This window comes from Mustela erminea, chromosome 20 (genome assembly GCF_009829155.1).
Source record: "Mustela erminea isolate mMusErm1 chromosome 20, mMusErm1.Pri, whole genome shotgun sequence".
NCBI lineage: Eukaryota > Metazoa > Chordata > Mammalia > Carnivora > Mustelidae > Mustela > Mustela erminea.
Window position 1 is genome coordinate 37,492,829 of NC_045633.1, and position 27,396 is coordinate 37,520,224.

General features: G+C 50.7%; 1 protein-coding gene across 9 annotated transcripts in view; it reads left to right on the plus strand.

Moving 5' to 3' along the window:
• Positions 1 to 27,396, plus strand: part of AUTS2 (activator of transcription and developmental regulator AUTS2) — a 1,075,180-nt gene that overhangs the window by 759,276 nt on the left and 288,508 nt on the right. For all 9 annotated transcript variants that reach the window (XM_032328510.1, XM_032328513.1, XM_032328512.1 and 6 more), the window contains one exon: positions 14,358 to 14,387. In XM_032328510.1, the coding sequence (XP_032184401.1) occupies positions 14,358 to 14,387 (30 nt within the window). The remainder of the gene's footprint in view (positions 1 to 14,357; positions 14,388 to 27,396) is intronic.

Consider the following 27,396-nt stretch of genomic DNA (forward strand, 5'->3'; position numbering starts at 1 on the left):
TACCTCATGTGACCGCCCTTCCCTTCGTGGTGCCTCACAGACCCCTTGTTTCGAACGTACTGAATTGAAGGTCTGTAGCAACCCGGAATTAAGCAATTCTGTTGGTGCCATTTTTCCAACACCGCTTGCTCAGTTCATCTCTCTGTCACGTTTTGGGGATTCTCGGGTATTTCAGACTCTTCCTTTTTATTATATTTGCAATGGTGATCTGTAATCAGCAGTGTTCGATGTCACTGTTGTAATTGTTTTGGGGTGCCCTGAACTGTGCCCCCACCAGGCGGTAGGCTCACCAGGTAAAGGTTGTGTGTGTTCTGACTGCTGCACTGCCTGGCCGTTCCCCCAGCTCCCTCTCCTGGGGCCTCCCTATTCTCTGAGACCCAGTGATTTTGAAATCGGGCCAGCTGATAACCCTACAGTGACCTCTGAGTGGCCAAGAAAGAGCCACAAGTGTCTCCCTTTAAATCAAAAGCTGCAGATGATTGAGCTTAGTGAAGAAAGCTCGTTTAAAGCCAAGACAGGCCGAAAGCAAGGCCTCTTGCACCAAACACTTAGTCAAGTTGTGAATGCAAAGGAAAAGTTTTAGAAGGAAATTAAAGTGTTATCTAATGAACACACGAATAAGGTTGAAGCAGCCTTATTGCTGACATAGAGAAAATTTGAAGGGTCTGGATAGAAGATCAAACCAGCCACAGCTTTCCCTTAAGCCAGAGCCCAATCTGGTGCAAGGCCCTCCCTCTGTTTAATCCAGCAAAGGCTGGGAGAGGTGAGGAAGCGGCAGAAGCACGGTTTAAAGCCAGTAGGGATTGATTTAGGAAAGAAGCCACCTTCCTAACATCAAAGTGCAAAACTAGAAGCTGCGAGTGACCCAGGAGATCTAGCTAAGATCGTCAATGAAGAAGCTGTGAGTGACCCAGGAGATCTAGCTAAGATCGTCAGTGAAGAAGCTGCGAGTGACCCAGGAGATCTAGCTAAGATTGTCAATGAAGAAGCCGCAAGGGATCCAGGAGATCTAGCTAAGATCATCAATGAAGAAGCTGCAAGGGATCCAGAAAATCTAGCTAAGATCGTCAATGAAGAAGCTGCGAGTGACCCAGATCTAGCTAAGATTGTCAATGAAGAAGCCGCGAGTGACCCAGAAGATCTAGCTAAGATCGTCAATGAAGGGGGCTACATCAAACAGTAGACCTTCATGTAGATGAGACAGTCTTCTTTTGCAAGAAGATGCCCTCGAAGACTTGCATAGCTAGGGAAGAGTCGTCAATGCCTGGCTTCAAAGCTTCAGAGGGCTCATACAACTGGTGACTTTAAGCGGAAGCCAGTGCTAATGTACCATTATGAAAATCTTAGGGCCCTTCAGAATTGTGCTGAAACTACTCTGCCTGGGCTCTATAAATGGACATGAAGCGTACGTAACGGCACATCTGTTGACAAATGGTTTACTGAATATTTTAAGCCCACTGTTGAGACATACTCCTCAGAAAATAAGAATCCTTTCTTTCTTTTTCTTTTTTAAGATTTTATTTATTTACTTGACAAAGAGAGAGATCACAAGTAGACAGAGAAGCAGGCAGAGAGAGAGAGAGAGAGTGGAGGAAGCAGGCTCCCCACTGAGCAGAGAGCCCGATGCGGGGCTTGATTCCAGGACCCTGAGATCATGACCTGAGCCAAAGGCAGAGGCTCAACCCACAGAGCCACTCAGGCACCCCTCCTTTCAAAATATGACTGCTCATTGACAATATACCTGGTCACCCAAGAGCTCTGATGGTGACGTAGAATGAGATTAATGTGATTTTCATACCTGTGAACACAGCATCCATTCTGCAGCCTGAGGGTCAAGGCATCCTTTCAACTTTCGAATCCCATCACTTAAGAAGTACATTTCATCAGGCCGTAGCTGCCATAGGTAGTGATTTCTCTGATGGATCTGGGCAGCATAAATGGAAAACACTCTGGAAAGGCTTCACCATACTCAATGGCATTAAATACATTCGTGATTTATAGGAAGAAGTCAAATATCGACACTGAGGGGAGTTTGGAAGAAGTTGATTCCAGTGCTCATGGATAACTTTGACAGGTTCAACACTTCAGAGGAGGCAATCATCGCAGGGGTGCTGGAGCCAGAGAACTGGAGTTAGAGCGGAGCCTGAAGATGGGGCTGCGTCGCTACCATCCCGTGCTTCCTCTGCATGAGCAAAAGAAGGTGGTTTTTGAAGTGGGATCTGCTCCTGGTGAAGATGCTATGAAGACTGTTGCAATGACAACAAAGGACTTAGAAAATGACATAAATGTAGTTGGTAAAGCAGCAGACGGGTTTGAGAAGATTGGCTCCAATTTTAAAAGAAGTTCTCCTGCGGGTGAAATGCTATCAGACAGCATCGCGTGCCACAGAGAAGTCGTTCATGATGGGGAAGGTCAATCGATGTGGCCAACTTCATTGCCACCTTATTTTAAGAAATGGCCACAGCCACCCCACGGTTCAGCAACCACCACCCTGATCAGTGCGCTGCTTGGCCACACCGAGGCAAGACCCCCGACCAGCAAGAAGAAGACTCACCGAAAGCTCAGATGATGGTTCGCATTTTTTCGCAATAAAGTATTTATTAACTAAGGTGCATACGTTGGGGTTTTTTTAGACATGGTGCTGTTGCACACTTAATAGACTACAGTTATTTGTAAACATAACTTTTATACGTGCTGGGAAACCAAAAATTTCATTCGACTCGCTTTATTTCGATACTCATTTTATTGCAGCGGGCTAGAACCCAGCCTGCGCTATCTCCCAAGGCATGCGTGTGTTTTATCAGTGAAATGAAACCGTTTGTTATTCTACTTCGGGAGGGAATGATAGTTTGTTTCTGTTTCTGCTTCTTTGTTTGGGCTGTTGTTTCTCCTGTAGTAGTGAGTCTTCAAACACCTCCCAAGCAGAAATTCTTACAGGATGTGATTTCCCGTCTGGCTATAAAATCATAAAGAAATTAAACCCAACATTTAAATAACGGCCCTTGCCTCATTTCCGTGTGTGATATAGCATTTCTTTCATGAAAGAGTTGGACAGAGTAAAGCTCTTAGTATTTCTATCTGGCTGCTTTCACATGCTTGAACTCATTTCATTCTAACAAAAATCCCATGTATGTACCCTTCCCATTTGCTGGCTGGAAAAGAAGGAAGGTAGCCTCCAGGATATTGTGTGTCTTTGCCAAGATTGCATGGCTGCTAAGTTAGAGGGATCAGAATTTGAACCTAGGTCAGCCTCAGATTTCATGAGCTCTTTCCTGAGCCAGGTGCTGTGCTAAGTTGTCCTCCGAAGGTAAAGCTGTCTGGCGTGGGGTAGAAATGGGGCTGGCTGCCTGCATTCGCTGCCTCTTTTCAGTTTCCGCCTGCCTCTACCCATGCCAAGCAATTAATCAGAAAGATGTTTTTCAAGTAGTCTCTTTGCACAGGGCATGAGCGAGCGACAGGGCTGTATTGTGCGTGCTGAGAACACGAGCTGCGGAGGACAGAACCAGGTTCAAGTAGTGCCTGTGCCGTCAGAAGCCTTCACTCCTCCTCTTGAAAACACAAGGGCCTTAACACCTCCCTCCCTGGGCTGTTGTCAGAACATTCTTTTTAAATGACTGATGGCTGTCGGCTGGCTATTGTAGGGGAGAAGAGGGTTCGAGAGAGGGTTCCTGTGCAGGATGCCTACCCGGAAAGGGCCGCGCGGCAGAGATAAGATGTGACACGCACGTCGGGAACCAGGCTCTTCCAAAGTAGAGGGCTCAGAGCTGCTGGGCTGTCACGGGCCCTCCTCCCTCTCCTGTGCTCCCCGCAGCGAGGAATTGAATCTTGTAGGGGCTACTTAGCACGGAGAGCAGGAGCTGCATCCCGCACCCCACAACGTTAGGGGCTGGACGGGTGTGCAGCAGCGTCATTACCGGGGAAGAGGAACTCCGAGTCACAGGCACTTTAAGAAAGATGCTTTTACTTTGAGTGTTGGAGAAAATAGAACAATTACCTACTGAAGGCAAAGTGGATGAAAAAACGTCTCTGTTCATACCGCCCGATCATTTAATCTGCACAGATTCATCGTGCCTTCCCAAAGGTGGTTCAGTCCAGACTGTCTGTTCCTTTCCCAGGCTAGGGCACACGGCGATCGCCCGAGGGTCCCCACGAAAGACAAATTTCCAGCTCCAAGAGGAGATGCCTCTGAGGGCTTGTCCTTCAGACATATGCAATGAGGAGGAGGACGAGGGGGAGGGGTCCGTAAATCATCAGATCAGTGTTGGGGTCCTTAAGACAGCCCCAGGCCCTGTGAGGCTTCCAGGGACAACCAGAGTGCTGTCGAGGAGCTCACCACCTGCCAGGGGAGCAAGACTTAGAGATGCGAAATCAATGAAGAATTAATTGTGTTCTATTGGAACCGTAGCCAGGTTGCTTTCCAGCACCTCGCAGCATCTTCTTAAGAAAAAAAGAGATACTCCGTCTTTGTTGAAGAATGAATGAATGCCTGCTTTCTGACATCTGCAGAGCGCCTCCTACAGATGACGCATGGGTCTGCACCTTTTTTTTTTTTTTAAAGATTTTATTTATTTATTTGACAGACAGAGATCACAATAATCACAGGCAGAGAGAGAGGAAGGGAAGCAGGTTCCCTGCTGTGCAGAGAGCCCGATGCGGGGCTCGATCCCAGGACCCTGGGATCATGACCTGAGCTGAAGGCAGAGGCTTAACCCACTGAGCCACCCAGGCAGCCAGGTTCTGCACCTTTTAATGTCCTATATATACACACACACATATATACACAATAATTTTATATATATAATAAATAATTTTATAAATATATATTTTAATATAGATTTAATATATGTATATATACATTTACATTATATATGTTATATATTATGTATATAAATACACATTGTATGTATATATTTGTAAAATTACATATTATATATATAAAATTACTGCATTTTATACATATACATAATTACTGTGTTATCTATGTGTGTTTTATCGTTGTATGTTTATGAACATGAATGCTCCCAACAGCCCTGGGAGGTAGGTGCCTGTCAACGGCCCCATTTGGTCGCAAATTAAACGGAGGGGCAGAAAGGTCCATTTTGTTGCCTGATACCCTCCAGATCGTAAGGAGCAGAACCAAGATTTGAACCCAGGCAAGAGCCGATCCCACAGGTCTACGTGAGAAAGCATATGGGCTTTGCAAGAGCCTGTTGCCGTTTTTGGTTCAGACCGAGCGTCACCAGGCTGTGTTATCTGATCCTCTGGCTGTGGCTTTCCCAAGGCTTGGAGCTGCCTCCCCCTTCCCAGCACCTGGACCGGTGCAGACCACCCCGTGCACGTCCCACCTTCCCGGGCCCCGGCCCCGCCGGGTCTCTCGTTTGTGGTTCGTCGTATGGAGCACATTTCCAGACGAGGACGGTTGCTGCGCTTTGAGGACATGCGCACGGCTCGCCCTCACCTGTCAAGCATGATCTTGTATTTTACCAGGCCCATTATGAACGCAATCTTTCTGTCGAAAATTTGCATACCTCCTTTCTTGAAAAGTAATGACAGCAATTTCTTTCCCTGCGCTCACTTTCTGAGTGTCTCATTTAACGGCACCTGTGAAACCGACAGGCGCAGAGATGAGAAGTGAAAGGGAGCAGTTGATTAAATCATCATCAAGCCGGGCCTCAGAAAGTCAATTCTGCTTGCCGTCTGCAATGATATCCTTTTATCTTAAAGTAATGAGCTATGGCACTTTTGCATCGGGTAATGCGATAAGTTCTATTAGCATGTTCCATTTGCCTCACAAGCAAGGGCAAGTCATTTTAGCTCGCTCGTATCGCCGCAATCAAAGCAATTGGCTTCCCAGGCAGAGAAGAAAGGGGAAAAGGCTCAGGGTGATTTCTATGGATCACAACACAGCGGAAAAAATAGACTCTTGTATTATTTTAACCCGTAACATGCTTTTCCTTCTTACTCATCAGCAGATTTGGGTTTTATTAGCTCGCACGGGACTCGGAAAAGAACCAAGGTTTGGTTGAAGCAAACCCAGGGGGCCCAGGCCCCACCCAATGGAACAAGCAGCGGTGAGCTGGAAAGGGAAAGCCGTAGCGTTCCGGGGGGTCGCAGACGGAATGCCGCCGGGAAGGTCTCCCTGGCCATAATCATACTGTGGTCTCGTAATAAACTCTTGCTGCACGCCATCTTCAAAGTCGTCTGTAATCGGTCCCCAGGAAGGTAGGGATTAATGTTATTGATGACTTAGAATCAGTAAGTCAATGACAGAGAGGCAGAGGATCTGTTGCTTAAGCTTCCAAGAGATCATTTACAAATCACCGGGCCCTAGACTGTCAGTTTCACCTTTGGACGAGAAACTCATTTTTCTCGTTTTGGCAACCACTGAGGCTTGCGGGCTCTGGGTTTTAAGTAAATTTCATCTTTGGGGTTTATGTATGTTTATACTTGGCAAAGTGTGATTTCCTTTCTTCTAAGGGGGGTGGGAGCTGAACTCCAAAGATTTGTGAAATATCCACTTCTTCCACTTCCAAAAGCCCAACAATATTTTAATGAGCTGAGTGGAAATTTACAGCATACAGATTGTTTTATGAAATATACCTGGATTTGAAAGTGACAAGAATGGGGGAAAAATGTTGAAAAGTCATCTGTGACCTTTAGAGCTTCATTTTTGGACAACTTGATTTCCGGCGATGTATTTGTACTGCTAATGGGTGGTCAGAAGGAGCCTAAGCACATAGTAGACACTTTTTAAAGTTATTTGTTGAATGGAAGTGTGTGATCATCTGAGAGACCCCGGAGGAGAAGAAGAAGTGTTCTGTTAGCCCCTCAGATCGCGTTGGCTGTTTGAGCCCTGGCCAATTCAAGCTGAGAACTTGCAAAAGTGCCAGGTTCTAAGAGCTCCCCATAGGAATAATAGGTCACCAGTACAGAATTCCAGAAGCTTCTGAAGATTTGCTCTGCTTTCTGCCTCCCGAACAGCTGAAGATTGGTAGACCTTATATTATTTCCTAATGCACTCGTTTCGTGACCGTCAGAAGCTTTACTCTCCTCTCTTAAACGACTGTTTGGCAAACAAATCTTTCGATCACGCTTTGCCCTTTTAGAGCTATTTTGTTTGCTCGGGCATCGTTACTGCTGAGGTGGAAGGGAAGAGAGCCAATGGCATCGCGTTACCATCAGGAAGACTACCGCACACCATTTTCAGGATTAAAAGGTTCCTTTTATTTCAAGGTTCCCAATAGCTTTGAATTTCACTTCGAGCCCAAAGCCAATGCGCGCTCGGTGTAAACAGTGTGAAACGGGGGCTTTGCGGGGTGACAGAAGACAGACAGCATCAGAGCTGCCGTATGTGGACACAAAATGGCACCACGTTCTCGCGCGTGCGAGGAATTGGGCAGACGGGAAGATGGTGGCGGACATGCTTCCCGTCACTGTGCCGCTCCCTTGCTTCTTTAAATAAGAAAATAAGTGTCATGTTTTCTCTAGGTGGCTTCTCCTGAAATTGCTTTTAGGTGAGGGATGTCTTTACAGTCGCAGATAAACCGCCGGCCCCAAAGGGAAATCGATTTGTTTTGTCACTGGCAAAGTTAAATTGTACTTGATGTTAGACGTTGTAGTTTACAAGTTGGGGTTCTCCCTCATTTTGCTCTGATTTCCTTTAGGCAGAAAGAAGAATAAAATAACTTTGTTCAGTGATGGCGTGCAGCCCTGACATCTTTGGTGGCAGTGATAAATGGATTTGAGATACAAAATAACTGTTCCCGCAAGGTCCATTGAGCAGAATAGAGAGCGATGCCCTCCTCAATGTCATTGTCGGTGATCTATTCAATGATTGCCACTTTCTGCTTAAGAATGCGTTCCATCACGAGGTACCTGGAATCCCATTGTTCCTTCGTTCCGAATGAGGCGGAGAGGTGTCGCCCACCCTGACACCTTTCGATTTGGAGCCGAGTCTTAGAACAAGATACTGAGATTCCCAAAGGGAAATGAGAAATGTTTGCTTTCGAGGAATACACCTAAAATCATCATCGTGTCTTGTCTGGGCCTTTTAACGGAAGGCATTTCTCCCTGGGCCCCAGCGCCAGGCTCTGCTAATGATTTTGACCCTGCCCCCTGGGTTCCAGCCTCCGCCGCACGATATTAAGCCGTTGACTTAGGCATTGTTTCCCACACCTTCTTTCTTTGCAATTACTTGCTTTTTCAGAATCCCAGTTTGCTTATGTTACCTGGAATCAACCACGGTGTGAGGAATTCTGCAGAGGAACAAGGTGGATTTGTCAATACGATGGAGCACCTTCCACCTTCCCTATCCCAAGGCACTGACTGCCCTGATCTGCCCAGAGCTTCCTCTCCAGTGGGGATGGCTCTCGTGGCAGACAATGAAAATACAGTATTTTGTAAGGGACGGATACAGAAGCAGTTAATTCTAAGACGAGTACTGTAGTTGTAAGAAATCCTAATTCTAAGAAAAGCATTGGATAATTCACAGAGGAAACTGCATTTCTGAGGGTAGAATTCCAGGCAGAGGGAATTGATGAGCACAAAGATAGTAGGTCCCGGGCGTGTGAGCGAGTGTGCCCGCGTGTGGCGAGAGCGAGGGGTGTGTGAAGGTAGCGCTACTCGAAGTGGAGCTGCAGACAGAGGCCACGCCATGGGCCCTCTCGCTCAACTGTCTGCTGCGAGATTGGCGTGGCCGCTGAGAACAAAGCGTTTGGAAACTTTTATAGCAATTCAGTGGAGTAATTTTGTATCTCTTAAACATAATAACACATATTTTTTATGTCTCTGCTTTTCTTTTTCATTTTCGTAGCAATTTATTTTTTATTATATCTTACGGAAGCATCAGTCTATGATGTTTGGGAAATTAAAGGAAACAAAACAAAAACAAATGGTCCTTCGCCACAGAGAGCTTGAGAGGCCCTGTGCTGGAGGAGCGTTTGGACGTGGGAACACCACGAGAAGCGCTTTCATGGCCGTGGGAAGTGTCCTAATGACCAAAGGGAAACTGAGGAGATCCGCCCTGGTCAGGAAGGGCTTGGGCGAGAAATCAAGGAGACCAGGGTCCCTGAAAGCAGGCCTTGGCCTCTTGTCACGAGAAAACTAAAGGCTGAGGGAAGCCGTGGCCGTGGTGGTGGAGGTGGGACGCATTCAGAAAGCAGAGTCAGTCACGTGGTGAGAGAAGATAGGTCCGTCGAGAACGGAGCCAAGGACGGTCACAAGACCCCGCGGAGACTGACCGCTGGTGGCGTCCCCAGGGACCCGTGGGAGAGGGGAAGGCGTGGGGGGAGCGGGAGACCGCGGGTCCGGATTTAGACGGACGCCCACTCGAGTCTGTTTGCGGGGCTTCGGGAAGGGGGCGCAGCCAACGAGACGTACGTTGATGACCCGTAGCGTGGACGGTTCGCCCTGACTCTGCCACATGTTGTTGGAGTCGTTCACGCGTGCTGGCTTGTTTTCTTCTGACCGTCCTCGGAGAGCAGCGCCGTGGTTACCCACATTTTACAGATCGGTAAACTGAGATGTGGAGAACTGAGGTAGTCCTCCCCAAGTCACGTAGCTGGCAGACAGTGGGCATGGGGTTGTGTAGGTCGACATCAACATGGTAGACGGGACGAGGGGAATCTCTCAAGGCTGCCCTGGGAATCACGGGAAACAGGAGGACTGCAGTTTCAATTCTGGGGAGACAGTGACATGAAGGGATATGCAGAGGAGGAGGGGCCGTGAGAAGGTACTAGGGAAGGGGGTATTGGTGAATGTGTATGAGGGGAACCTTCCAGAACGTTCAGTCAGGACGATCGCGATAACAGCACTGGGGAGTTTTCTTACCTGATTAGTTACGATCCATATAGTGGATTACAGCACAGGCTTTTTTTTTTTTTTTCTCTAGTTATGTTATATATTTCTTTTTTTTTCTTTTTTTTAAATTTAACTTTATTTTTTCAATGTTCCAAGATTCATTGTTTATGCATCACACCCAGTGCCTTTTTTTTTTTTTTAAATGATGTGACAGCAAATTTCGGTCATTAAACAAAATATTTGACACATTATGTGAAAACAGAGTAGGTTAAATACAGTAGAAATTTATTTTCTTTTCTTAAAATGTGTGTGAGGACGGAGGAAACACTGTAGGGAATTCTATAGGTGTGCTGCTGTTTTCCTAGGCTCATGGGTGACTTCTAAAAACATCTTCAATAAATATACACTAATTTTTTTTAAAAGATTTTATTTATTTATTTGACAGGCAGAGATCACAAGTAGGCAGAGAGGCAGGCAGAGAGAGAGGGGGAAGCAGGCTACCTGCGGAACAGAGACCCTGATGCGGGGCTCGATCCCAGGACCCTGGGATCGTGACCTGAGCCCAAGGCAGAGGCTTAACCCACTGAGCCACCCAGGCACCCGAAATATACACTAATTTTTAAAAGGAGAAAATACTGGGTGGGTGCGTGGGGGGAGGGGTTGACACGTTTCAAGGGTGGGCAGGAAGCACAAAAGGAAGCAGTTGGCCCCAGAATATCCCTTCTGATTTGTGAACCCAGAGGAGACAGAACTGAAGGTGGTGTTGGCGGAGATGGCTTCCCATGCCGGCCGTACTGTGCTCCAGCACTAACCTGTTTCTGAATCGGGCTTTTGAGGCGTGTGGCTTGGATATCCTGCTCCTCTTTCCCTCTCTTGTCTGTGCTGGGTTTGGGTCACGTATTTGTCTGAAGACGCAGCGACCAGGGATTTTTCCTGCCTGGCCTGGAAGGCCCACTTGTTCCTTTTCATTTCTTGCTTTGGAAATGGAGGGAGATGTTTTCAGTGTCTCACAAAGGCCTTTGAAATCCGGTCCTGGGGAGTACCCTGCTACCTCAAGTTGGTCATGAGCCTGCAACCTGTGTGCTGGGACACCAGTGCAGGACCTTGGCGTCAACGTGCTTACAACGGTCCCGTCAGCTGGGACCCCGGTTGTGCCTTCGACGCCGCACCTCTTGGCCTCATGCAGAACAGAGGCCTGAGTCGGGACGTGGCTCGCGGGGAACCCTGTGAACTGGAGCTGGCATCTGGGGACCGGGGAGCAGACACTTCTTCCTTTGACCTTGCAAGACCTAGAACCATTTGGCCTAAAATCCACAACGCGCGGAGCTCAGGGCGTGAAAGCCGCGCAGTGTATTAAATGTGAATTTAGACCCTGACTTCTGCCCGCACCGACTCCATAAAACAGCCCCTTTTTCAGAAAGCCGGCCTGTAAACGGCTGCCAGCGAGGCAGAAAGACTCCTTAGGACCGTGGCTGGCTTTCCGTCTGGGGTTGTCAACAAACCCCCTTTATGAGTGGCGCGGACCTCTTGCATGTGTCGAGCTTCTGGCTTTTACGGAGCGTGTTGGGAGCCAGGCTAGGCGAGCGTTAGGCGCTGTTTGCGGAGTGCGTTTATTGCCTTTGCATAATTTATGAGCTGGAGGGGTTGACCATCATTCGTCTCTGCCAGGGGCTGGCACTCGAGGCTCCGGAGAGCAGAGCTGTAAATTGGATGGTTCGCTCCTGCTGAGCCCACGGCAGAGTCCTCGGGTCAGTATGGGAATTTAATACCAGAAATGGAACTGTTTTCTCAGCGCACCATGTGGGCCCCTGCGCAGCAGAGCCTGTTTTGGCAGACTCTGCGACTGGCCTCGTCGAGGAGCTGTCACTCACCCGGCGTGTCGTGTGGGGAGCTGGAGCATTTTTAATCGGCTTGGCACCCGTGCTGCTTCCATAATGGACACCAGTAGGTCTCAGTTCTTCACCATATGCTTAACTCTGGAGACAAGGTGCTTCTGGGTATATCAGTAATTACTTGATGTGGAATTAAGTGGACCTTGAAATTAGAACTGGACTGTTGGAAAGCAGAAGGCTTAACACTCTGATACAAATAACCATTCCCGGGGACATACTGCTGTTAGGATCGGTGGGGGGCGTGGACAGCGGTGGCCCTTTCCCAGCCTCCTCACTCCTTCGACCCCCGGCACACCAGTCCTTGGGGACGTGGGCAAGGGCTGGGCCACAGCCCTCAGCTGTCACTGATTACCTCACAAGGCGGCTGTGAACATCTGGGGAGATGAACCCGCCTGGCAAAACACACTTCTCCCCCCCCACCCTCTTCTGAATCATGCTTTGTGTCACTCTTGAAAATGTGCCCAGAACTTAGGAACCTCAAAGAAGCCCTAATTAAAGGCAAGCGGTGGGGGTGGGAATCACACAATGAGGAGAAGAGAACTTCATCTCTGGTGTTCTAGGCCTTCAAAGTCTTCATCTCACCTCTTGATTTATTATAATAGAGAAGTCGCTCGTCAGACAGAAGTAAGCTTAGACCATCTGAGTTTGGAAGCCTGGTCGAACACGAGTCCGTCGTACTTGGTAGAAGCTTGGTCGCTGAAACTCTGATCGCCCTATGGCATGGAGGGGCCAGTGCAGACGGTAGAAAGTGTTAGAACCTTCTAGTCTATGAGTTTGTGATGTGAGTTCCTAAATACTCCAAGTGCGGAGAGGGTAAGCTGGAAAGAGGAAATCGTCCTCCAGTCATGTCTTACAACAGCAAGATGTCCATTCGGATGGAGTTGTCGTTACTCGCATTTGGGAGCGCTCTAACAGTGGTTTAGATGATAAGGTAACTCATTTTTATCTGAACAAAGGTGTCCAGAGGCAGGCCGCTCTTAGGTTGGTTCAGATGTCTCCATTGGGCCACCGCCATCTTGTTTTTATACTTTTGTACTTTCTGCTGCCTCATTTTCGCAAGGGGGCTGCCGCAGATCTGGACATCACATCCTCCTACAACCATGTTCAAAGGCAAGAGACAAGTGCTTCCTGCTTGTCTTCTTTTTTTGAGGAGAGAAAAAAATTTCAGAGCCCTCAGCGGACGTCTCCTCAAGTCTAAGCCAGGAGTGTGTCTTGCGGCCTTCCTTGGCTGCCAGGAATGTTGGAAAAGAGAGCCTACCTGGCTTTCTTCAGTCTCAAAATGTCGGGAGAAGGGGTTTGTAAATAACTGTGGGTATCCAGTCAGTCGTGGCTATTGTAGAAATGAATTTATTTTCTGTTTCTGTTTGTAGCTGCACCAACTCCCGTGTCCAGGTGGCCACACTAAAAACCTTGGCATCATCCTAGACTCATCCCTCTTCCTTGTTCCTCATGTCCATGTGTTACCACGTCCTATTGGTTCCACCTTCAGAATTGCCGGGCCATCTGTTCCTCCCTTTTTTCAATCATGCGTCACGCTGGTTTTGACAGTGTCGTCACGGTTGCCAGACCGGCCACCCATGACCCGTGTCTTCCCCCACAGCGCGTGGTCTGTCCTTCTCTGCCCCGTGGGGAGAGTCGTCCTGATGGACTGTGGCTCTCACCACACCACACCTCTGCACGGCGTTTGTGTTCTAGCTTTCTCTCTACTGCTAACCTGAAAGCGGCTCTAGGGCCAGTCCCGTGTCTCGATGGAACATCTGTCCGCGTAGCAGTGCCTGTCAAGGACTGCTCATCTACAGACAAATACGTTGACCTGCTGTGCATTCGCTCCGATGAAACACATCCCCCTTTTTAAGATCCGACGGATAACGAACACTGTTGGTTTAAAAAAGAAAATGTGGTTTTTATCATTTCCCTTTCACATCTAATGAGGAAGCCAAAGTTTGGAGTTAACTCATTCTCTGGTTATTCCAGACTTAGCTCACCAGTTGGAATTCGGGATCTGTTAGGTATGATGCAAGTCTGCAGCCTTAACATGTACTTCTTTGCCCATATTACTGATTTACTCCCCGGACCTCCTCTTGTCCTAGGTATGTTTTCCGTAGAGAACATTCCCTCTTTCTTCCGGGCCTTGGAAAAGGCGGCCGCCGCAGCCGGTGGACTCGGCCCATTATGCTCTCTTCCCTTCGGGGTCCACATGAGAAAACGCAGCACCCAGAGGTTTCCTCTTTTTCTGGGTAAAAGCACCAGGAGAGACATAACCTTTCACGTTAGCTGGAGGCAGAAGGTCTCCTTCTGAAGGTATCGACTGACCCTGAATCCCACTGAATGATCCTAATTCCCCTTAGTCCTGCGGCTGGATTGGTTTCTCGGTGGGCACCCCCGTCCCGTGTGCTGGGGTGCCCACCGATGTTATCAGGCACCTTGCCGGACCGTGTCCACGGGCCGCCGGCAGAACCGCGGAGCGCAGGCGTGGATGAGGCCAGCGCAGCCGCTTCTCCGAACTTCGTTTCTCATTCGGTTTACAAGCGTTAGAGCGGAAGAAGCTCTGTACAACTCAGCTAACGTTTCCTAATTCCTTTATTTGTCTTTATTTTTATCTGTATCAGAAAACAAGAATCTGCTCAATGTTTCCACTAACCCTTATTCTCTTGTCTTTCTTTTCAGTGTGACAGCGACAGTGACCAGGAAGAGAAGGTAAGACCCCCTCCCCGCCCCACCATCGTGGGCGCAGTCGAGCACCGTGGTTCCCGCACCCAGTCCCAGGGTGGTGGGATGCCGGCTCCACACTGACCACAGCTTTTCTGCTCTGCAAGACCCGTTGCGTTGACACAGCAACGTTGCCTATGATAAAAAATAACGTATTTACTTTGTGAGGTCTATTTTTTTTTTAAGTGCCCATTAAGATTGGGTATATGTAACATCAAGTGTTCACTTTAGAGATTTTTGAAAGAGGAAGCTATTTTAATAACCATCTGAGTTTTCTTTTTTAATCCTTGACTGGACGAGTAAACGTGCTAGTCTGCACTGATAATGTCATTTCTCCATTTCTTTTACTGGCCTCCCTGCTTCTTCCTGCTTTTCTATACATCGTGGCCTTCTTGATAGAAATACGAATGGTGTGTTTTGGGGCCTGTCGTCATGGGGTGAGGGGGCTCTCCTCGTCCGGGAGACGGCCAGGTGGGCGGGGGGTTCTTCCTGCAGGTACGTGCGAGGCTGATGGCCGCCAGGCTCTGTGTATCCAGGCCACATGGAGCTTTCAGAAGATCGGATCACGACGCGGTATAGTGAACTTTTCCATGCCTGAAGCAAAGGGATGGTTTGGTCTTTCCTTCTCGCCGTCCCCCAACCGGACGTCTCCCTCATTTTAGTCCTCCCTTACGTATTTCAGAAAGCGCTCTCTGAGCTCCACGGTTTCCGTACTGCCTGGCATTGGAAGGAAGGGCCCCGTAACCCCCCGCCGGTTCCTGGGTCTGTCCTGCGTCTCGCTGGGTTTCTCGAGCCCCAGCCTCCGCCTTTCGCGCCCCGTTCGCTTGTGGGTTTTACTCAGAACCGGGCCGTCGGTGTTCGGTCGCGTCTTCCCGCCCAGCCCTGCATTTCCCCCCTCCTCTGCTTCTGGCCTCCGAGAGATCCGAGGGCTCCTGTTCCGTCCTGTCGTTAATTTGAATTCAGCACATGTAGCCTGTTATAAAATGCGAGACATCATCATTGGAGCAGGTCAAGCATATTCAGATGAAGACAAATGGTGCTTATTTGATTTCCTTAAAATCAGGAAATGAAAAAAGTGCTCTCTGGAGAAATCATGTTCTGCCTGACTTGGATGATAGACCAATGCATGTCCCCTAGATAAGAACAGGCTCTCGCCTTGAGGTTTTTATCTCTGAAGGACGGCCCGGACTGTCAGCTAGCTGACATGTGCATTATCTGTGTCATTTTAAACAAAGTGACCTATGGAAGGGTGCGCTGTGCTGTGACATGGTAATGGGCTGTTGGATGACAGTGAAAGTACACACTGCAGAGGGGCTGCAGAGGGGCTGGGGATTATTCTTTTGTTTAACTGACAAGTAGGCGCTTCCTTCCTGCAGCCCCCCGGAGGCTTAGCTCCCCGCGAGGGGGTCCCCGGAGCCTCGGGCAGCCGGCGTGCTGTGGGCGCTGGAGGCCGTTGGGCAGCAGTGGAGCCCGGGGTCTGAGTTGTGCTCGCTGGCCCTGCAGCCGGCTAGGCCCATTCCCCACGGCAGCCTTCCCATCGTCCCGTCGGGCGGCCCGGCCACCCAGGGAGGGACCCGTACTTCCTCACCCATCCAGGAGATCTTTTAAAGGTGGTAGTTGATCTCACCTTCCAAGGTGGTGGCACTCCTCCGAGGGGATGAGCCTTCTTCGGGGTTTCACGTCTAAAAGGACGTGCTTTTGGAAAAGGCAGCGCGAATTCCCGAAGCGCCAGCTGTGGGCGAAGGCGGTGAGGTGGTCTGGTGGTGTATTGCGCGCGGGTGTGTCCGCATCAGCCGTCTCGACCTTGAATGCACAGCCGAGTCACCGGGGCGGTGGGGAGACCTGCAAACCCCTGATGCCTGGGCCTCATCCCCGCCCAGTTACCTCGAACCGCGGCAGGTGTCCAGCGCCGCCTGTCGGGATTATCGCCTGACTGGCGATTCCAGAGTCACCGGAGCCGTCTGTGGTTTTCAGAGTGCTCTGGGGGCCCGGGCGTTTCCTGTAGCCAGTCAGCCCTCCCCGGGTCCTGAAGGCCCGTGTCCTCACGGCCCTGGGTTCCCGCTCAGAGCGAAGGAAGCGGCAGAGCCTCTGCGCAGACGGCTGGCGGTGGGAAGGAAGCCAGGGTCGCACCGCTCAGATCCAGGGGGCACCTTGGGGGCCACAAAGGAGAGAAAAGAGATTGTACAGTGGGCACACGCGCCGGATGCCGGCCAGCGAGGGGAGAGTGCAGTCCGGCCCGGTGGCCCGTAGTGTTCCGGCAGGCCTTCCTCCGCCCCTGGAGCTGCCGCACAGCCGCACTCCCATCACCCGTCCCTGCCCTGCCCCCCGGTCTCCCTCCGGAGGGCTCCCAGCAGGAGCAATCAAGACTGTAATTGCAGCCGTGCCTGCTTGGCTCTGGCACGGTTAAGACTGTCAGGCTTCCCCTTTTGGACTGAGATCGTCTGGTGTTTATCACCGACGTTCACACCATCCGCCCAGACTTCTGCCGCGCGCCGGGGCCCGGGCCGCTGTCAGCCTCTTCTGTGCCAGAACCTCTCGCCCGGGCCCCCTCCGAGCCCCACAGCCAACTGGGGCTGCTTTCATGTGCTGCTCGGAGGATCGGAATTGCTAATGGGGGAAGAGATGCCACTCGGTGTCCTGGGACCCCTTCGACAGCCTCACCAGGGATGCTGTTGGAGGCAAGAGTGAGACTTGTAGGGACCCACTGGGATTTCTCTCCGGAAGACCTGTCATTCTCTTACTCCACGGGGATCTGCTGCACTGGCGGGCTAAAATTAGGGCACTGTATTTCGCACAGCTGACTGAATTAAGATAAACTCTGCTTTCCTCTGATACGAAGTTGTAATTTATAAAATGATACCCTTACTAATTAATGTGGAAGTGACTGGGAGAGGGGCGAAGAAGACAGGGCTCTCCATGCCTGCGGGAGACGCACGTGTGTGTGGCAAAGGCCCTGAGGAGACACGGAGCAGGGCGCCTCTCGCCACCCACTCCCGCCGCGCGGGCACACGTCGCATTAGTGGCAGAGAACCCGGAGGACTTTGCGAAGGCAGGCGATGGCGTGGGGGCTGGAGACGGCTCCGGACGCCCCGAAGCGTCTTCGGTGTGGGGACTGTCTTTCCTGCACTTGGGGTGAAGAAAGGAGGAAGCTCTTTGCCCCGTAATCACCCAAATGAAGCAGTTGGTCGTCTCCCACTCAAAGTGCGTTGCTGTCGAGAGAACAGGGAGACCACGTGCAGGTTTCCACGTATTTGGTCCACGTTTTCTCCAGTTTCGTCTCTTCCCCTCCCCGGCAGCAGACCGTCTTGCTAAGAAACACTCCCTATATGGTTATGACGTCGATGTAGAGATTGAAAGCGATTCTCCTTCTGTCACCCCAGTTCCTGGTCACCGTGTGGCCACAGGACAAAGCTGGTCGGAAGGTGTCTTGCCCGGTGGTCACGCACGCGGGCCTCCGGGGCTGAAGGCTCTGGCCTGGCTCTGCTCTCCCACTTTGCGGCAGCAGACAAGCCTCAGTGCTCCTGTCTGCCGAATGGGATACCAGCAGCCCCGCCGCAGTTGTGTGACCATTAAACCAAGACGCTGGGCTCAGCTCCTGGTCCGTAGTCGGTGCGCATAAATGTTAGCCCTCCTGACGCTTACTCGGGGTGAGTGAGACTCGCTTGGGAAATGAGGAAGGCTACCCTCTTCAGAGAGCTCACGACCCACCCGAGGTGCCAAAGGATGGGGGGTGGGGTGGGGCGTGTGTTTTTCACTCAAACCTGAGGCTCGGCCCTCATCCCCAAGGGCGTGTCCTGTTACAGACTGAATGGAAGTGTGGGGAAATCTGGAAGGGTCCCCGTACAGTGATTTTTAAACTCCTTCTCCCAAATAGCAGGCTTTCCTCTGGCCACAGCCCGGAGCCCAGAGCAAGCGAGCTGTCCTGCAGGGTCGGATGGCGATTCGGTAGACTGTGGGCCTGGTACTCTGCCGGACTCTGTCAGTTCCCGACACCCATCCCGGGAGAGAGGGACCGGCGCAGTGCCTCCGGGGTGGACCCGTGAACAGGATTCCTGATGGTACTTTCCTCTGTCTGGGCTTTTAACACCCGGAGAGGGTCACCTGGTCCCCGTGACTTGCTCCCAAGAGATCGGGACAGCCCGGGACCCCGATTGTCTACAGCAGCTCCCTGCACCGCTGCCACCTCCCTTCCCCCGCCCCGTCCCCGGCGTGCACACACTTTTTGCTGCATCCTCATTTTTTGATTCATGCTGAAATGTGTTGTGTTTGATCATTTTGTGTTCACTTGTGTGGGAAGGGGGCAGCTTCTAAGAAAAGCAGCGAGAAAATCAGCGGAGGCTTATGTTCCTAACTCCACACAAACCACATGCCTCACTTGGCTTCTGAGGGGCTCTGAAGCTGCGAGATGTCGAGCTGCAGACTGGGCATGTGGCTTGTGCTTGTAGTGGAGGAGTCCAGCCTTGACTGGCCGCGATTCACACTTGGTAAAGATTGTGCCTCCTCAGCAACGTTCCAGAAGGAAGCTCAGAAGGCCCTCGTTGCTGTAGAACCTCCGTTCAGAGCTCGGGTTTGAAACAGGACCTGCTCTGAGCAGGAGACAGTGAGAGACACTGTCCTGTCTTGCAGCTGGAAACAAGAATCTTCCCCCACACCCCCACCCCCTTCCAGTTTCATAGCAGCAAAGCAAACCGCCACCCCCAGAAGAAGGGCAGGGACCCGCACTCTCACCTTTTATCCCCGCACTTAGCATAGCGTCGGGCACAAACTGGGCGATCAGTCGTGTTCATTCTTCTCGCTCAGTGGGCATTTCCTTTCCTGGGTATCCGTCTCCAGATGGAGGGTGAGTGGAACAGTTCAGAAAACGGACGCCCGGACTTGAGTGTGCTTTGTGTCAGTCCCGGGGTTTAGTTCCCGGACTCGAGCGGGTAAGTGCTCTCGCCTTCCGATTTCTGGATTTCCTTTACAATTTTATTTTCTCCTGAGATGCTCCTAAGCCATTTATAAATTTGCTAGGTTATCTGGGCAGTTTCTACAATTTTTGGCCGAGTTTCAAGAGCTTTCTATTTGGGGCGCCTGATTTCCTTCATGCCCATCCACTCGGCTGCTTCTTGCCCCTCTGCGCTTTTGCCCAGGTCAAAATGACATTTTCTTGTTCTTCGAACAATCATCGTGTCTCCGGCTGATTTAATCCCGTCATACCCATCCAGAATTCCTGTTCAGATCACGCTGGGATTAAATTTCTACTGCAGATTATTTGAAATTCGGACCCTCGTGAAGTTCCTCTTTTTCGTATCATAGAGTTGTCGCGCGGAACCAGAAATTGCTTCCCTGACAATGTGTTCGTAGCATATCTGCCCATTACTATCATGCCATATGCCTGAAAAAGAGAGGTTATAAATATACAGATTTTTTAATTAAATATAAATCAGTAAAAGGAATACTCAGGACTTACTGGAAATTGGTCAGACACCATCAGCCAGACTCTTGTTTCTTAGACTGAATAGTGAAAAACAGGTCCTGGATGTTCTGTGGTTCATCTTGGGTGGGTTTTGGAGGATGCCCAGAAGACCTAGCTTCTGACTTCACACTAACGAGCTGTGCGGTCTTGGGCAAGTTACCAGATAGTGCTGAGCCTTGGTTTTGCCATCTGTAAGGTGAAGCTGGATTCTGTGATCTAACACTGAATGGCCTGATTTCCTGTGTGGCCATTTTGCTAGGCTCCAACAACATGGCATCCCAGAGGGAAATGAATGCGTCCTTGTGTTTTCTCTTGGCCTGTGTAGAAAGGAGATTCTAGAAGGAGTGTCTCCATTCTTTGTTCTGTAATTCCTAAGAGGGAATAAACCTAGTGGGTAGGTTGTGGCACAGCTGTGTCGACTCTTCCAAGTAACTAAAGGAAACTTGCGTACGGGCCTAATGTCCGAACAAGGTCATTATCGGTTTGTTGGGTCACTCATGCAGTCGTTCACGTCGGCTATGTTTTTTTCCCGAGTGTCAGTGAAGGAAGGTGGGCGTTGCTGCCTGGCTCTGTTAGGGGGTCCCTGTGCGTCTGTAGAGAGGGGGCGGGGCAATTAGTAGTTCAATCTCTGCTCCTCAGTTACCCTGTCAAGGAGAACACGGGAACTAGTGAAGAGCCGGCTTACGTGATATGTTTTAAGAACCCCCTTGACCGGTAACAAGTAGTATTTGGCCTGTGAAAGGAATTCTTGTGGGGATTCCGGAAATCATGTGGGGTTGAGTTCACGATTCTACAGTCCAAGAGCAAAAGTCAGCTGCTTTCTCTTAGAATGAACCATTGCCTTGGACTTTACAGCTGACCCGCAAGAAGGTTACAAGGCCAAGGAAGAGGTAGGTGGAGGCGATGGCTTTCATCCTCATTGACCGTTGACCAGTTGACCATGAACCCGAATGGGCAGGAAGCTCGTGAGCAAAGCCCTTTGTGCTAGTGATGCCCTCAACAACACGTTCTGTGCACGTGGCTTTTCTTAGGGTGTAACCGGGTTGAGTTGCTCTTTGGTTGTCAGAGCAGTCTGTCTTGTTCTGTCCCCAGGAAAGACATGTGAATTTCTTTTTAGTCCTGCACATGGGTATTTGTGTATGTGGTTACCTCGGTTAATGCCCCCTTGGCAACTTCTGGTTGATAATGTAGTTACAGTTCACTGCTCCCTATAATTTTGCCGTTCTAGGTGTAATAAAGGTAATAAAATCTCTTTAAGGCTGTATTCATAATTAGCCAAATTTTAACCTTTCAGAAGTCCCAAAAATGAGTGGGTTAATGTATATTACCTTTCTTCTTCTTAGTTCTTTTTCTAATCAAAGCTACAGCTGAGAGGGTCAAATTGCCCACCCTGTATACGTCGTAGAGATTTTCCTTATTTCTTGGTCACAGAATGTAGATGCTGTTCAGTTCTTGGGAGCTGTAAATCAATGCGATTGGGCTTAATAATTAGATAAGAGGAAGAAATGCCACTTCACGGTGGAGAGAACGTGGTACTATTCAAAACACTTCTACAAATGTCATCTTCCATCACCTGTTTAAATGTTTATTGTGGGGATCTCTGGGCATCTTCATATACAACACTGTTGATCATCTAAACTGCGTCAGACTTGTGACAGATCCGATCAAGGAGCTTGTCTTCTCCGTGTGTATCATCATTTTACAAATGATGAAAATGAAACGGAAGAGGAAGTCGAGGAACGGAACCGAGATGTGAACCATGTCTTAAGGTTCCAGGATCTGGGCTCTTTTCCCCATAACATGCTGCTTCCCTGTTCATCGGGGTGAGTTGGGATAGGCCCCAAAGCCCCACCTCATAGCCCTGGTGGTATCTTTCTCCCTCTGCCTCCCCCTCCTTCTGCTAGAAGAGACCGAGACTGTGTCTCACCTATTCACCCACAACCCCACTAGCTCCGAAAAGTTCAAACCTGTCAGTTGTTCAATGACTATTGAATAAATACAGCTGGGGCTCACTTACAACTCTGATGTGCAAGCTCTTCCCAAATGTGCGTCTTTAAATTTGACCTGGGAACCGCCCGTCCAAGGCGAGAAGGGAGCTCTACAAAGTATATGGGTTTACCCTTGCAGATGCGAGGCAGAAGCAGCCTGTGGGCCACTGCGAGTGTCGGGGAGCTTTCCCAGCAGCAGACGAAGCACGCGCTGTTGCTCAAGGAACTCGGTCTTCTCTAACGCGTATCTGTGTGTAAACCTCTCCTATCTTTCTTTCTTTAATTTTTTTTTTTAACTATAATGTATATTGTATACTCGATGTATAATGTAGTATTTGCCCCAGGGGTACAGGTGTGTGAACCATCAGTCTCACACACTTCCCAGCACTCCCCGTAGCACACGCCCTCCCCAGTGTCCATCACCCAGGCACCCCTTCCCTACCCCCCACCCCCAGCAACCCTCAGTTTGTTTCCTGAGATTAAGAGTCTCTTATGGTTTGTCTACTTTCCGATCCCATCTTGTTTCATTTTTTCCCTCCCCACCCCCCACGACCCCCCACCTGCCTCTGAAATTCCTCGTATCAGAGAGATTAAACCTCCCCTATCTTACTAAGCCGTCTGCTCCCGGCAAGTCCCCCACAGCTAGCACGTGCGTCACACCTCGTAGGTGCTCTGTGAAGACCAGCGTTCTACCCGCACATGCTCTGTCGGTGATCGCGGTCCCAGAAGCGGGGGAGGGACTCGTCACCGTGGCCTGGGCAGCGTGGGGAAGCACAGGGCCCGGAACGGAGGCTCCTGTCGCAGCTGTTGGCCTGGAGCCCCCCTTGCATCTCCTGTGGTCTCTGCAGGCTTTTCCTGCTGCGGCCGGCACCTTGGGGAGGGTGCATGGTCCCAGCGCGGCTCCCGAGCCGCACCCCGCCAGCAGCTCCACTCTGTGCCCCCATCCCCCACCTCCAGGACCCCTGTCCACGCCCAGACACCGTCTCCCACCTTTGCAGAGGGTCTCAGCCCGGGGTGGCGGGGTGCGGGGGGTCACCGGGGCCACGGGGCTGCTCCTTTTCTGGCAGCAAATGCCTCGCGGGGCGCTCTTGCGGCCCGGATGGTGGTGAGTGTGTGCCGCGGTGTCCGTGTTAAAGATTAGGTATTTGCCACTGAGGGGAGGATATAGTGTTTACCGGCGGGAGTGCGGCCGGCTGAGCTGATTCCAGCGCGGCGCTCTGTCAGCCGATGGTTTGTCCCGTCCTTTATCATCTGTGTCGCTCAGCGGCGGGCTGGCGAACGGAACGCGTCGCCCCCTTCCCTTCTTTTGTACCCATTTCGTGTAGAAAATTTGTATTTACTTTGGGAGTGTAATTCGTTCCTCATGGATAATGTGACCCTGAGCGGAGCTGGATCATGGGTTAGTTGAAGTGATATTTTCCGCTAATGGCGGTCGTACATCATTGCTGTCAGCTCGGGTTAGGAGGCAAGCACGTTACAGCTCCATTTTACCTCTGCGGGCGTCTGGGATTATTTGCCATAACCGAGTATGACATGACCGCACTACAGAGTGCATTAAAATTTTACTGGCTTCTCAGGCAAGTTCCCCAGCTCCGGCGCGCGCTTCAGGCAGGCGTCGGATGGGGGGCCCAGGGGCCCTGCCTTTCTGCGCAGGGGTGCTGCAGGGGGGTGGCCTGAGCAGGGGCCGTCCTCTTGCTCCGAGCAGGAAGCCAGGGAAGGGCTTTATGGGGGGGCCAGCCTGCAGGTGTGTGTCCCCCTGGACACCCGGACCGGCGGGCGGTTGACCGTCCGGCGCATACGGACGCGCTCGCGCTCCTTGGCGCACGGCCTCCGAGGTGGGTGAGGGCGGGAGAGCCAGGGTGAGCCCCGGTCCCTGCTGGACCTTGGCTGATTTCACTGTGCTTGTCCGTCTGTGGTCAGACAAAGGGAAGGAAACATGGGTCCTCGGTGCGGCAGAATCCGTGTCCGTCCATGCAGCAGGCCTGATCGACTCCTAAACCCGCTTAGGAATGCTTGACAGGATGTCTTACACGTTATCCCTGACAATCACAGTCACTGAAGAGACTGTGGGCATGAGTACCACATCTTACGTATCAGGAAATCGAGGCTCAACAACGTTAGGTAACTCACCTCATGTCCTAATGGTGGCAGAGACCGGATTCCTAACCTCGTACCCAGACCTCCCCGACTTGACGTCCTGCAGGGTTCCATGCCACGGAGAGATAACTAACAAGAGCTATATAAATCGTGTTTAGTGCACTTTACGTGTTTTGACTGATTTAACCCACACTGTAATCCTAACGATAGGTGCTAACACGATCCCTGGTTTACAGAGGAAGAAACTGAGTCACAGAGAGCTTAGGTGACGTGCCCAGCGTTACTACACCAGCCGGTGGCGGAGCCGGGTTTCCAACCATGTTGTCTTGGCCCGGGGGGCAGTGCTCTGAGCCACGGAGCTGGGCTCCCCCTCATTGCCGTGTTCCAGTAAGCCTGAGGACTGATTGGAAAAGGCCATGGAGAATAGTAACGTGTTAGAAATAAAAGGAAATGTTCAAAGAGTGTTTTATCACTCTCAATTGTAATTCTAACATCCAACAAAATATTGCTCAGAGAAGGTTTTCTGTGATGAGCTTTAATTAAGCACTGATGCAAACGGTGCTTCGCAGGTACTCGGAAGGCGTGGATTTGGTGAGGTGAGGGGTAGGCGGCCGCTCGGGCAGAACGTTTCTTCCTTTCATATCACTCGGCGTCCTTTCTCTTATTCTTACTGGAAAGGCCGTGATAACCATCTGTGGAATCATGGTCTTTTGAATGGCGTCTCCCACTGAACCAGGGCAGGGCCCGTCCTGTCAGAGTGAAATCACGGCAGATTCCACCCCGGCGGATCCTGAGGGCACCTGAACCGTCACACGGGCCTCCGACGTGGATGTTGTCTTGTGTCCTCCGCCTCTCTAGCCCCGTCATCTCTCCCTCTCCCAAGCCTGGGACGCTCCCCTGCCTAGACAGAACGGACCAGCCGGGCTGCCCTTGGCTTTGCAGGCGGCAGTGTCGTCCGTTCATGAGCGTGTCCCGTAGGCTGCACGTGAGATGAGCTGTCTCCGTAGCCTCCGGGCAGGTGTGTGAACACTGCGTCAGAGGGGCCCCAGATCGCCGCGGCTTTCCTCATGGAGAGATGGGAAATCAAGTGCGCGCACAAGGGACGACACTCCTGGCCTCACTCTCCTCCTTGGGCTGCCAGGAGCACACACTGATCTGCCCCGGGAGACTGCGGTAGGTCTCGGGGACTGACCTGACTTTCTCCTCCGGCCTGAGATCCAATCACTCAAGTAGCAGAGGACAAAACAAAAATATTGATCCAGTCATTGAGAAGTAATTATCCCTCTCCGATGGCCTACTTAGAATGCAGCAATAATTTTAAATAATGTGTTCCCCGGGGACAGCATGACCATGTATGTGGATTGTTTTCCGAGGAGAGTCACGCTTGCACTCTCCACTGCCTGAACGTACAGTGCTGTGCAGGTAGGCCCACTTGAAGAAGAAGGAGAAATTCGGCATTGACCACCAAATCCAGTACAGAGCACTCTTCGTTGTATAAAGGGACTCGTCAAGCTTTTGTAGCTCGATAGAATGTGTGATCTCCACATCCTCAAATAAGTACTTAGACTAGAACTCCTCCAAGAGCCTTTAGGAAGTCTTTGGTTCGTTTTAGCACTCTTAAAGTTTAACAGCTTCGGCTGTATTTGTGTTTACCGGGGTTTTGTTTTGTGTTTTTGGGATTTGTTTGTTTGTTTCAAATAGCGGAAATTAAATCAAAGTAACAAGGAAATGTATGTGCTTTTGGAATTCACTTAAGTGTTGCAGTAACTGAGCCGTCAGCATGGCGGAGATATGGATGTGTTTTTTTAAGTTTTTTTGTTTTATTTTTTAAGATTTATTTATTTGACAGACAGAGATCACAAGTAGGCAGAGGCAGGCAGAGAGAGAGGGAGAAGCAGGCTCCCCACTGAGCAGAGAGCCTGATGTGGGACTCGATCCCAGGACCCCGGGATCAGGACCTGAGCTGAAGGCACAGACTCAACCCACTGAGCCACCCAGGCGCCCAAGGACTAGATACTTCAGCAGCGCAGACCAGCATATTGAGTGCCCTCCAGGTCTTGTCTCTGCTCTATGTTTGTCCACTTCATTCTGATTGTTTCTGAGACTTTGTTTCTCCTGTTGGTTGAAATCACAACCCATTCTTTTAGCCTCGGCCAGCGGAGAAGACACTGCCTGGCCTTTTCCACTGTAGCTACTAAAATCTAAGGCAACGACTCCCATTGGTTCAGCCTGGGTTAGGTTCTGGGTCTGTTCTCCAGAGGGACTGTGGAAAGACTGGTCCGTGTTGTCTGTAAGTTCTGTTCCGGAGGTGAGCTGTGTGGTGCTGGGGTGGGTGGAGGGCTCAGACTGGTGAGGGTTGAGCAGACGCAGTGTGTCCACAGCATGACCGCCCCCGCACCTTCCCGCCGTGTGAACCAACCACTCCAAGGCCCTTCTTGCCAGCTGTCCCAGCTGCCTTGATCTCCCCAAGCCAGCACATGGTAGTCACCACAGGGTCTCAAATACGAACACATAATACATGTAATAAATTACATATTATAATCACATAAAATAGTTTCCTAAATTTTTATAGAATCACCTTAATTGCATTCACAGATTTGGTCTATCTTGCTTAAGTTGTTAAAAGCTAGAGAAGGGCACAGGACTTTAGAAAGTGGGGGAGGGTTTGTATGTACATGTACTCAGAGGAGTCCAGAATTTATTAATACTTTTAATATAGTGGCTGATGTCTTAATCCCCAAGTATAAAACAGTCCCCTTGGGGCGCCTGGGTGGCTCAGTCAGTTGAGCATCTGACTTTTGATTCCGGCTCAGGTCATGATCTCAGGGTCTTGAGATCGAACCCCACATTGGGCTCCGTGCTGTGCGTGGAACCTGTTTAAGATTCTCTGACGCCCTCTGGCCCTCCCCCACCCCCTAAAGAGATACAAGGATCCAGGTCACCAGGATACCAGCTAGTCTGTCACTTGCCCAGAGTAACAGGTGTAACTTACTTGTCCAGAGGAGCCGCGGGCATCCGGGGGTGCCTCCTTTGTGTCCAGGGCCAGACTTCGTCAGCCGTCACAGGCGGCCTCGCTGAGGCGGTGTTCCTGAGACCAGAAGTTAATAAGCTCGGTCACAGCCACGTTCACTCCGGGCTCATTCCGCAGCTCTGGCCGTCACTGTTGGCTGAGGCGCGCGCCACCCTGGGAACCAGGGCTGGAGAGTTGACAAAGATAAGGTCTGATGGCAAAGGAAACCAAGGTGCCTTGATGAGTCACAGGTCCCCAGAGTGTCTGCTGAAGAGTGGCACGGTGTCGGACTACCGACAACCAAACCGTAGTGTCTAGGAGAATAGTTCTGACTGGAACACGCGGGCGTGGAGGACTGCTAGGGACCGAGAAGGGAGAGGACCACAGGCCAACGGGATACCGTGCTCGAGAGAGCAAAGAGCTGTGAGGTGTGCGCTGGTGCAA